Genomic DNA, 13025 nt, shown 5'->3' with positions numbered 1-13025 from the left:
CAAAAACATTTAAGGGTTCACATGGGGGTCGATCTTATGGTAGCTTATTGGAAAATAGAATGCGTTGGTCTCTAAATAGAAGAATTTCTAGATGTTATTTTTGTTTGAGACAGGGTTTCTCTCTGCAACAGCTTTGTAGACCAAACCGGCCTCCAACTCACAGAGCCCCGCCTGCCTCTGCTTCCCGAGGGCTGGGACGGAAAGTGGGCATCACCACTGCCCGGATGATGCTCATTACTTTCAGACACGAAGACCCTTCATCAGCGACCAGGACTTCCTGCAGATTCACGTTTGCCTTTATTTTTCAGTCCCCTGACTTAAAATCAGAACCGCAGCGAGGAGCTTACTAAGTTTTAAGTGCTACAGAATACCAAAGGACAATAAAGTGAATAACGTGTGTCTCAAACTTGAATATGGCATGCTGGCTGGACGAGCCCTTGCTGTGGGAACCTAGTCATCAGTTAGCAATGGATCTACTTGATGTTGTTAGTAGTTCTATCCATCCCACCTGCCCAGCCAGGTACCAAAAAGGCCTCCTGACATGGCCATGTGCTCTTTGCAGTAGGTGGGGCAACGAACATCTTTGTAGGGAGAAACTATAAAGTGACAGAAGACAGAGTCCACAGTCAGCTACCTGCTAAGCAAAGCTATTTCTGAATCTGTTTGTATTTATGCATTATCTCCAAAGTCCAGCCAAGTTTTGTGTTTTGCTAATAGAAATTTTAAGGTACAAATAACTCTCCAGAGACAAAAAGATAATTTTATTTTGCTGTCCAGTTATTTTCTTAAAAAACATTAATGTCTGATAAAATAAAACAAAATTTTAGTACCATAGAAACCTTTTGAAATGTACAATGACTTATTTTCACTATGTACAACTTCAAACAAGTGCTTCCTGCTCCAAGTGAAGTTATGCTCAATATCCGAAATAGAGTCAAGCTAAGGAAGCTTCCTGGATGGCCAATGTAAGCCTTGGCTTGGAAGAACTTAACAGCTTATAGAGTTACAAAGTATAAATAAGACCTTCAATGAGTTGAGAATCATAACAATGTTGTCTGAAGTCCAGACAGCTGCGTCTGGGACGTTTGTATTGTTTACCAGATACCAGCAAGCAAAATGAAACTCTATGAATAATGTCCAAACTTCAGCCTTCCAGGAGAGGGAGGTCCCGCACGTTCACAGTTGGTCTATTAATAATAAAGGTTCCCCATATGACAGAGCTCACTTTAGGATTCATATGCCATTTTTCACCAGCTCATGAACTCCATTTTCATCGATGATTAAAGGTGCATGGAACTCTTTATCTGCCACATAACCTTCTAGCCCCTAAAAGGATTGAAAAGAAGCATAGTCAGAACAGTAGCAGGCGTTGCAGAATATTGCTTTAACTATGTAAATATGTGTTACATTTGTTTATGTTGCAGAATATTGCTTTAACTATTTACAGGTATGTTGCATTTCTTATGTAAAGATGTGTTGCTATTTTACCTTGCCTGCCTAAGGCACCTGATTGGTCTAATAAAAAGCTGAACAGCCAATAGCAAGGCAGTAGAGGGATAGGTGAGACTGGAGGGCAGAGAAAATAAGTAGGAGGAGAGAGGATAAGTACCAGAAGGAATCTAAGTGAGAAGAAGAGAACAAAGGAGGGAGGAAGAGGGAGAAGCTCAGGCCAGCCAGACACTGAGGAAACAGTAAGAGTAGGACATACAGAATGAAAGAAAGGCAAAAAGTACTGAGGCAAAACACAGATGAAGAGAAACAGGTTAAGTTATAGGGGTTAGTGGGACAAGTATATGCTAAGGCTGAGCACTGATTACTAGTAATAAGTCTCCATGTCATGATCTGAGAGCTGGTTGGTGGCCCAGAAGAAAGCCTGCTACAAGTGGTCTCTGCCTCACAGCACTGGCCTGGTTGGTGCACGAAAGAGTTAAGGTATGAATCCCAAAAGTTGGTTGGAGAGAAAAAAAATTAGAAGTCCACTTCACATACTTTCTAGACTAGATATAATACCTGATTTACGGAAGCATAAGGTAAATACCCAAAAAATTTATTCAAATCTCTTTATTTTTTGGTTTGTGTTGTTTTATTTGTTTATTTGCTTCACTAGTATGGCTGAAACCCAGAGCCTAACACATACTTTCCAAGTGATTATAATGCAATTTCTACATTTACTAAGATGTTAATCATTCATCCCACAATCATCAGTAAAAAGTTAATTTTCTAAGCAAGATGGCTGTTAGAAACTCCAGGAAATTTATGTAACCAGAACAAGAGGGAACTTCAACCCACAGGTCAGTAAGGTAACAGTGCTAACTGTATGAACAAAGCGGATAGGTATCTGTGGGAGGAAAACCTTAGAATGTATTAAACAGCAGTCAGGTGATTATAAAACACTTACTTTATTATTAAAAGCCTATATAGGCACTAATGGGCAGGTAAAAGATATTATATGTTATAGATTTCTGTTAATGGTAAGTAGTTCATTTATGGTATAGATCAGTGGTTCTCAACCTTCCTAAGGCTGTGACCCTCTAATACAGTTACTCATGTTGTTGGGACCCCCAACCATAAAATTATTCTGTCGCTACTTCAGAACTGTAATCTTGCTGTTATGAATAGTAATGTAAGCATCTGATCTTAACATATGTGATATGTAATCCCCAAAGGGGTCATGACGCACAGACGGAGAGCACTGATAAAGATGGAAGACACAGCAGAAGTTAGCAAGCGTTCAGAACAGACACAGGTCCTCCTGCCCCTCCCTGGAGGAGGCCTCAGGAAGACACTGCATTCTCTGAAACAACTCTAATGCAGCTTCGGGCAACACTGGATCCCTGCTTTCCTGAGGTTTTTTAAACTGGCAATAATATGTATTCACAGGGTACTAGCGTGTGCCGTGGCATGATCCACATGAGCTAATTAACATATAGACCTCTTCAAATGCTCTTTGCACTTCTTGCTGGTGCAAACATTTAGCTATTTGGAGAAACACAGTACTTTGTAAAAGAACAGAAGGAAAAGTGAAGCCAACTTACTTCTCCAGCATAGGAGATGAGAGGAGAGATTTCACACTGGATCGGCACATCGTTGGCATCTTTCAAGCTAAGAAAAAATACACATGCGTGTTAAAGATTCTACTTCCCGTGTTACTTGCTAGTATGAAAATAAGACCATAGCTTTCCTCTGAGAAGCTTGCAAGTAACAAAATTCTTGTTAGAGAATGAAACCCGCCCTGGATCGTAGCCTCCACTAAATTCCCCTAAGGTTATTAACACATTCTCATGGTCAGATACAAAATACTTGACCAAGTACCTATAATTACTTCCAGCTCTTCATATACGACCCTCTTACACAATCTCATTTCCAGTTTCAGAAAGGTCGTGAGAAAGGACTGATAGACACATCTAAGTGCCCGGTGCACTGCTAGGTCTCTCGCACCCTTCACATTTATTATAATTCTCACAAAGCAAACCTACAAGTCAGATCCTAATGCTAACAAACACTCTAGAGTCACACGGTCCACACAGTGGCCACAGAGCTACTTAAAATGAAAATATTCAAATTAGTGAGAATTTCAAACTTCAGTTTCTCAGTCATAATAATCCCATTTCAAGCGCTCAGGAGCCACAAGTAGGTAACAACAACCAAATTGGAGAGCATAGTTAGAAAACATTCCATTCCTTGTTCCATGGCTTTCCAGGACAAGATTTTCTTATACAATCTAAGTCTCTGTGCTAGCTCAGTTAATTTATTGATATGTCTAAAAATACTTGTGTTACCAAAAACCCCCTTTAAAGTACTGAGCAGAAAGTGTCAAGGACAGTGTCATCATTGGTCAATTCTCAGTATGGGATCTACAGACATTTGGAATTCAGAATTCCTAGATAATCTAAGATAAGTCAGGAGTGTTTTCCTTATAGTCAGTCCTTGGAGAGCTGTGCTATTTGTTATCTCAAGAATCTTGCCAACAGTAGGTTCAGAATGTAGCTCAGCTGGTAGACTACTTGCCTACCATGCATCATGGGGCTCTGGGTTCAATCCCAGCACTGCATAAATCAAGCACTGGTGCTACGGTGCTACATGTTTGCAATCCCAGCACTCAGTAGGGGGAGGTCAAGGCCAGCGTGGACCACAGAAGGATGTGATAATGGCAACCAGCAGTTCTCTAACTCGCCTGATCATCTGCTTAGCATGGGAAAACTACACCTGGTACTGGAAATTCAGCCAAACACCAGCTAACACAGGGTAGTGAGGATATGGAGCTTAGAGGAGAACCAACCACCACCATTTTCTAAGCCACCATAACTATATTCTAAACATCCACCCTTGTGCTCACAGGCAAGTACAGCTCTCACCCTCACCAAAGAACCCTCTCTGTGCAACAGAAGGAAAGCACCACAGGGCCCAACTCAGAAAAAAGAGAAGTGATGGTGGGTGTCCTGCCGCACTTGATACATCTACAGAGCTCCAATACAAAGCACCGCCTCGGAAGATGGGGCAGAAAGACTGTAAGAGCCAGACAAACAGAAGGGCTGTGAGAATTTCTCCTAGAAATGACAGGGAAGCTTCACACGTGATACCTCAACAACATGGCTGTCTAAACACAAGCTGAAGAATGAAGAAGTACACCACACTAGCGCGAAGGGGAGAAATCTCACCTGGCCCCACCCCTAGACCAGGAACTACAACAAAGGAATGCTGAGAGCTGGAGAAAAGTCTTCCCGGGGAAGAGCCCTCAAATTGCTTACCAATACCAAGTGGTTGGCCCTGAAACCATATACATACAGGAGACACCAGACAGGGACAGAGCAGGTTGTATTTAGATTTAGATTATTTACATACATATATTAACAAGAGGCCATGATTTTGAGAGAAATCAAATGGGTATTGAGTATGGGGAAGGGGCTGAAGAGAGGAAAGGAAAGGAAAGAGGAAAATGATGCAAGTATATTTTAATTTTAAAAAGATAAAAACTCCTTTGCTTTTTGATTTTTTTGATACAGAGTTTCTTTGTAGCTTTGGAGTCTGTCCTGAAACACCCTCTGTAGACCAGTCCGGCGTCGAACTCACAAAGATCTACCTGCCTCTGTCTCCCCAAGTGCTAGAATTAAAAGCTTGCACCACCAGTGCCAGGCAATAAAATAATTTTTAAGAAAGAGTTTTGAAAAAAAAGAGGAAGGAGGGAGTGGGGGAGAGAGGGAGGAGGGAAGGAAGCCATATGGAACATGCTTGTAATCCCAGCACTTGAAGAAGCCAAGGGAAGTAGATCACTGAGAGCTGGAGGCCAACCAGGGCTGTACGGCAAGAGCTTCTCTCTTAAAAACAGAAAACAGTCAGCCAACAGGAGACAGCACACGTAAAACCCTGCCTCTCTGTAACCCCAAGCTAGAGATCTCTCCTCTTCCAAGAATGAATTCTCAAACTGTGGAAACATCAATAAAATCAGAGAGCTTCTAAGGCTAGTTGAGGCCAGTCTTTCTCCAAGTAGGTCAACTGAGTATACCCCAGGCACTCTGTCTATTCCAATGCCCTGCATCCCGCTACTTCCACACAGAACAAGGTGCTATAGAATAATGGATTAATCCAAGTTATCCCAACTATGGTCCATCTGATCATACCCATCCTTAACAGTTTAGCCCCGGCCTCAACATCCCCTTGCCATCTCTACTCATTTCAGAGCGACTGCTGCTGTTCACTGATAAACTAAATGAATTAGATACCTAGCAATCCCATCTCCAAGACTAGCGATGACTTGTGCCACATGGTCAGATCATAATCTCGTACTGCTGATAACATCTCTATATTTCTATGGATATGGGCCATGAATTCCAATAGGCTGTCAGAAATGACTACTTCTCCTGCATATGATCCTTCAGAACCTAGGAGACTGACAGCAGCTGCAGGCTGAGCTTGCTGGACATATGACTAAACCAACTCCAAAGGTAAATGACAGTCTAGAAAAGAGACACAGTCCCCCCACATATGTGTCACAGTCTTATGACAAGGAGTCTAACTCTGACCCTTCAGGGAAGCTCAGCCATACTAACCAAGTGGGGAAATGCAGGCCCATCACACTGATAAGATGCATAGAAGCCAGTTCCATTTCATCCCCTGAGGTATTTAGTTATGATGAGAATGTGGTTTGAACCTAAGAAACAAATACACAACGGGTCTGAATACGTAACTTCTGTTCTAGACCTGCAGTGGTGGCCCTTGCATGCAAATGGGACAAAACCAAGAAATTGGACTTCAACAGCTAAGGAAGAAAGATAGAAGTGGTCATCACCAAATGTATACTCTCAGCTTATAGGTGAAGCGGCCCAATAAGAAACGGTCCCTAATCCCCTCACCAAGCAATCTCTTAGTAGCTAATAGTAAATTAAGATGAAAAGTAAAAACATCCCTTCTGTCAGCTCCACACCCCTGCTTCCTTTCTTCCTAGTCTCTCCAAGCTGTTTCTTTTCTCTCCCACATGAAGTATTTCCTTTTAATATCTCATTCTTTTCTTAACTTTTGTATCTATCATAGGGTTGTGCGTGCATGCCTCTATGTGTGTACATGTGCACAGGCAGGCTTCCCACAGTGCATATGTGGTGGTCAGAGGACAACTTTGTGGAACCCTTTACGTGGGTTCCAAGAACAAACTTAGGACATAAGACTTAGTGGCAAGTGCCTTTACCCAACCAGCCATCTCGATGGCCTTTTACATCTCATTTTTCAAATAATCTTTTTCAACTCTCTGTAGGCATCTTTGGTACTAAAGATTTTTAGTAGGAATTTCTTATGAGCCTATGATGTCATCTGGGTTGATTATTCTACAAAAAAGGCAATGGGAAGAAACACTTTTTAAAAAATCCAAATAAGATAATAATGTTGCTTTTAGCTACATCATTAAAAAAAAAAACTGTTTTTGTTTGGTTTAGTTTGGTTTTTCAAGACAGGGTTTCTCTGTGTAACAACCCTGGCTGTCCTGGAACTAGTTCTTGTAGACCAGGCTGGCCTCAAATTCACAGAGCTCCGCCTGCCTTCCAAGTGCTGGGATTAATGATATGTGCCGCCACCACCAGGCAAAACTGTTTGTTTTAAAGTAACACTATGGTTCAATAAGGAAACTCAGAGCAAAGCTATTATTTCCTAAATTATGAAAGCAGTTTGTTTACATATTAAAAATAAAGGATGTGGCAGAACATGATAAAGGGCTCTGTGCCCCAACTCCCATGGTGTAAGTGGCAACAGTCATCTATGACTCCCGGAAGAAACTAGACAGATGTATAAGATGAGATCCCTTTCTTGTCTACAGGGTCACAGAGACACAATGCTCAGAGCCTTGTCCCCTGGGAGAATGAGTAGCACGACAAGAGGCATGTGGATGGGAGGTGTCCTCAAGAGTGGCTCTGCTTTTAACCAGTGGCTCTGCTTCCACCTCCAGGTTCTTTGTCCTGGACGCTGTTTGTACTTTATGTGACAGGTAGTTTGTCTGTACAGATGTCTGTGCACCATGGGCTTGCCTGCTGCCCAGTGCTCAGGAGCCTGGAAGGAGCTGGAAGACTCCTGGAGCTGTAGCTACAGAGAGTTCTGTACTGCTGAGAACTGAACCTGGGTTCTCTGGAAGAACCACCAGTGCTCTTACCACTGAGCCATTTCTCCAGCCTCTAAGTCTAGTTAAAGGGCAGTAAAAAAAAATACCAGCTGACCTTTCAGCTACAGAGATAATGGCAAAAATAATACAAAAACAAAAAAACAAAAAAACAAAAATCTTTTTAGTAACCAGATGAGAGGTATACACACTAAGCTATAGAATGGACTGCTGATAGTGAAAAAAGGATACGTGATTTAGAATCAAAATAACTCACAAAGATGAAAGCACAGTGACCCAAGCCACACATCGGTATGTGACCATAATCCTAACACTTGAAGGCAGACAGAACAGACTTCTAGGCCAGCCTTGGCTATAAACCAAGACCCTTTCTCAAAACAATAACAAAGACAAAACATGTACAAATAAAATAAAAGAGGTCTCTTCCATATTAGAAGCTGATAAACATCCGGACAGTCACCCTCCATACTGAAAGCGTATGTATTCAATTCAGGAAAAAAAAAAAATCACTGCACAATGCTATTTCCATCCAGCTTATGCTACTGGGATCCAACTTTGTTCGCCCTGCTTGTCACCTGTCCTGGATTCCAACACCTGCAAATATGTCACTATAGGCTCAAACACCCGTGCTCAGATTCTTTAGTAAAGCATGCTCCCCACTTCCTGCATGCACCGATTCTGAGTTAGTGTTATCCAGATAGATACCTGCCACCAGGAAAGCAGCGTGCCCACACCAGAGCTTCAATCATCCGCCCTCCAGAACCCCAAAAGACAGAACACTAAACTACGATGCCAGTTAGTACGGAGAGAAGCACAGCCCATCACCATGCACTGCAAGCAGGCTGGGATATTTACTTGTGATTGACATCAGCTGTGATGGTCTCAGACTTTCCATTTGTAGCACTGCTATGTAGGAACAAAAAGCATTAATGGGAATGGAAACAAATAATAACAATGAAATGGAGGTGCAAAATACACTTAACCAAATGGCATGCCTTTATGGTAAATCATAAATTGGGATCTATAAACAGTCAAAAAAATTAAATTAAAAAACCAAACTCAATAATCAAAGATGAGCATGAGAATAATGTGACATGTCACAGAGCAAGCTTATTAACAAGGCAGAACCTGCTGTGAGTGGCCTTGACTAAGAGACAACCAGTACCATTCCTTCTAGTAGAATCTGTAAGGGGACAGTGCACGCCACTGCCCAGTGGCCCAATGTTTGAGGCTTTCTAACACTTTGGTGGATGCAGCAAGGATTTTGCCTCTTATAAAAAAAATTAAATGGCAAGATAACTCACCTAAATACAAAAACACAAAAGATTTATAAAGGGATATTGTAGGTGCCGATGAGTTCTATTGTAAGATAAAGGATTTAGATTAAAAATGCTTTATATAAAATTGGAAAAGCTCCAAGTGCCTTTTTTCTTAGCCTTTGAAACCCACAACATTTCTGAAGCTTGTGTATCACTGAATGTAACTGGCATTTACTTCCCTTCACTGCACCTTCTCTAGTGCCATGGTAAGAGAACGCTGCAGACAGCCTGTAGTTGAGAAAGTTTTTGGTGGATCTCAAAAATAGACAAGGCAGCAGAAACAACTTCTGTGACCCAGAATCAGCCACATGACATACAGAAATACTATTGTCTGACCATTATTTAGTGGAATCTATTTCACTGATACAATGAGGATGCTTCAAAACAGACAGACACGATACCAAGGGCTTCCTCTTAAGGAGAAGTGAAGCTGACCTTCCCTTCGTAAAAGGGCAAAGCAGTGGTCACTTTCTGTCAGTAACTACCCACACAATGATACTTTAAAAATAAATAAACAAGAAAAGATCTGGGGATACATCAGGCAGAAGAGAAAGAAGTTCAAAGTGGTACACACATACAAAAGCAAAGACCGTAACTTACCGGGGAATTGCTGGGAGGCGAGAGCCATTTTCATCTATGAAATGTCCCCCAGCATTGAGGACCCAGCAATGATGAAGGGACATCAAAGCGTGCCTTGCAGTGGTAGGGTTGTCCTTCCCATTCTGACTGTCTGCATTCTTGAGCGGAGAGAACTCATCTTCCCGTAACACTTCATACACCACAAACTTCCTAGAGTGGAGCCACGAGACTTCATTCACAGGAAACCAAACTACCCACACAGCCTGACTCCTCCCAGCATCCCAAGGCCTTCAGTGACTAGGTTTCCAGTGCTCGCAAACAGTGTTCATCACTAATAAAAAGAGAGATGGAACCTTTCTTTTCCATTGCAGAATGGAAACTCCTTTCCACAACACTCATTTTACATGAGACAGCAAAAAAAAAATAAAAAAAAAGTAACGTCCAAGATCACATTAATATCTATTTGGGGCAGATAAAAAGGGCCTTAGTGAAGCATGTGGAAGCAGGAGGCTCACTCATAACCCAGCATTCAGGAGGTGGAGATAGAAAGACCTGGAGTTCAAGCACATCCTGGCTAGTAGTCTGGCCTACATGAACCCTGTCTGCAAACAACAGAGGAAAAAGGGAAAGGAAAGGAAGGCACATGGTTGTATAAGAATGACCTTATACAACTAACTGTTTCTGCATTTTCATATTGGCCAAATTCTGAAACATATACCTCATTATGCAATGTGATCTTTATCTAGTCTAAAGAGTTCATTGAACACATTTACAGGTGGACTTTGTGAAACAAAATTAGTCAACTATTTATATTACCCTCTTTCATCTCTGAGTAAAAGACAAACAGCTGTAGCAACTTTGCAACAGACTTAGATAGTATAGTTGATTATTGTTAATATTGTGCTTTCCGGCCACGCAGACCACAGCACACTGGACAGCGGCGTTATATGGGAGAGTGATAATGAATTTAGACTGCACGCTTGTGATCAAGACGTCTGGAGGAAATAGACACTCTCGGGGGATTCCCAAGCACAGCCTCTTAGCTAACAGTAAAAAGCGGCATTTCAAGGCATATATTTGGTCTTATGGTGCTATTCAAAGCATACTTTGCAAACTGGAAGATGTCAAAGACAAATTTTTCCATCTTTATTCCATTTGGCTTGTCTGGCTTAATTACGTGCCCCTGGGAATCCACATATGGAATCTTCTTTTGAGCCACATGGTGCTGCAACTGAGGTTCATAAACACTGAGAAATAAAAGGAAGAAAAAGATATAATCACTTTCCAATTTAAAAGAGAAAAAAAATCTGAAAATACTCAGGCACAAGAGTATCAATAAGTAACCCTGAGGTTTTCAGAGTGAAGAACATTAATAAATAAAATAAATAAATAAATAAATAAATAAATAAATAAAATAAATAAAAGTTTCAGTTCATATGTAAAAACCATATAACTGGATTCCCCAGTTATATTCAAATGATTTTTACATTAAAGAAAGAAAAAAGCAAAGCTAGCCATGGCAGTGCACACCCAGCCCCAGTCCCAGCACCTGGAGGCAGGAGGATGCACAGGGAACAGCCCACACCCAGCACCTCAAACAGTTTGGAGAAGCAGTCACAAGTGAGGCGTTTTCTGAGAACACAGATTCTCAAGAAAATGAGTTCTGTGAAGCGGGACTTGGGGTTTCTGCCGACCTCCCCAAAGGTTCAGTCTCTAACAACAACTAAAAAAGACAAGTTGAGGGTCCCTATTCTGTTCTTACTTGACAACGTCTTTCAGGAACGGGACAGTGAAGAAATGGTTGGCAATGTTCCCTGCGTTGAACAGCAGGCGTCCATCCGAGCTCCGCTTCTGAGCTGTTGCCAGAGAAATCTCACTGTACTCCACCACCTGGTAGACTCCGTCCACTCGGCAAACCACCCCAACTGGCTCTGTGGGGTTTGTTTTCTCTACCACCTGCCCATCAAGGAAAGGCAAAAGCAAAGGAAAAATTAATTAAAGGTTCTTTTGGAGACATGCACACGAAAAGGCTAACTTTACATTTTACTTATGCCATTTTTAAATACAATCCAAGAGAATGCTTAAGCTTTAAAAAAATTAACTATCTTTGACAGACTTCTTTCCAACCAGAAATCAGGGACACTGTGTCCTTCCTAAGGACCAAACTGACTTCTTAAAATACACAAGACCAGTCCTGGTCTCCGGCAAGGAACTAAAGTCACCATTGAGGACCTCATTTACACAGCAATTAGAGAGGCAGGGGCAGAGTCTGGCTGCACCGAGAGGGTCCTGAGCATGGAGGTGCCTGTGTAGTCAACTGTCTGCTGTAGTGAATCAAAGCTGTTTGTAATTCCTGTCAATCAACCTCTCGCCACCCTCACTCCCCACACTCTACAACAGATGCCTTACTAGGCAGAGAATTTCCTGAGTTTTTAAGTGCACGTAAGGTTTATTTTCCAGTCACCACGATGCACCCTCATATCCAACCAGCCATGAGAGATAAAAATAATCATATTCTTTTACACTGTTCACATTATTAGTATAAAACTCTAAATTACAAAACTGTTTGTTAACTGCATCATAAGAAGCTTACAGCAGTAAAGATTACGTTTCTATTTCAGAAAGAAGAGTGACACCAAGTGGAACAAAGTCAGGAAGGCACTGTTTGCCTTTGATGGCTCAAGCTTGGTAGCTACTTACATCCAATATGCTATGTTTCCATTACGACTCGGTAGCTATAGCACATAGCATGTGCTACTGAGTATCTGATTAGACAGATGCCTCAAATAGATTAACTACATCAATTATTCTCTTCAGAGCCAGAGTCTTGTGTGGTTCTTTACCTATAATTCCAGCCCCTTAGGAAGGTAAGCCTTAGCTGACAGCAAATACCCTATCTCAAAGAAGGAAGTGTCTTGTTAGACCTATCACGTCGATCTCTCAAACCCTGTTTTGCTAAATTGAGGACTTCATCTTCTGAATATGACTTTTTATTATACTTTTAAACTAATGTGGTGAGAAATGACATTTTTGTATAACAGAAAATCCTTTAACCAAGATTATGGTATGTCTCTTGAGGTCTCATTTTTAACAAACATTTCAAATTCATATGGGATTCACTTTTGGTCAGAGTATGTGTTTCTACTTTTACATCAAGATCACACACACTCTACATTTTAACATCTTTATAGTTTAACATTTATATTTAATTACATGTCCGTTTGGGGCTGATTTTTGAAGGAGAGAGGAGTTTTACTTAACCAGTTTCCTCATTCTACAATTTGAAATGCTCTATTTTTTCAATTTGTTTCATTTTTAAATTATTATGACTATATGTTTATATAATACAGTATAATTCAATAAATATATGTGTGTAATGGTCAAATTGGGGTTATTAGAATTTCCACCTCTTTGTTATTACTTTATGGTCAACCCAATTAAAATGTTTATCATCAAAAAAAAGAAAAGTGATATATAGAAAGGGTAACTTTTTTAAAAAATCTATTTTATTTTATGTTTATGGATGTTTT

At 41.0% G+C, this 13025-nt stretch overlaps 1 protein-coding gene across 3 annotated transcripts in view; it reads right to left on the bottom strand.

Moving 5' to 3' along the window:
- Positions 1-740: 740 nt before the first annotated feature.
- Positions 741-13025, bottom strand: part of Uap1 (UDP-N-acetylglucosamine pyrophosphorylase 1) — a 34118-nt gene continuing 21833 nt past the window's right edge. The window contains exons 6-11 of one of the 3 annotated variants that reach the window (XM_038349196.1): positions 11258-11451; positions 10602-10742; positions 9517-9705; positions 8453-8503; positions 3036-3102; positions 741-1326 (exon numbers count right to left, since the gene is read on the bottom strand). In XM_038349196.1, coding sequence (XP_038205124.1) covers positions 1234-1326; positions 3036-3102; positions 8453-8503; positions 9517-9705; positions 10602-10742; positions 11258-11451 — 735 coding nt within the window. In that variant the 3' untranslated portion in view covers positions 741-1233. The remainder of the gene's footprint in view (positions 1327-3035; positions 3103-8452; positions 8504-9516; positions 9706-10601; positions 10743-11257; positions 11452-13025) is intronic. The other 2 variants (XM_038349197.1, XM_038349198.1) reach the window with 2 other exon arrangements.

This window comes from Arvicola amphibius, chromosome 12, assembly GCF_903992535.2.
Source record: "Arvicola amphibius chromosome 12, mArvAmp1.2, whole genome shotgun sequence".
Classification (NCBI taxonomy): Eukaryota; Metazoa; Chordata; class Mammalia; order Rodentia; family Cricetidae; genus Arvicola; species Arvicola amphibius.
Note: the sequence above shows the minus strand (reverse complement) of the source record. Positions and strands in the feature narration are given on the sequence as shown.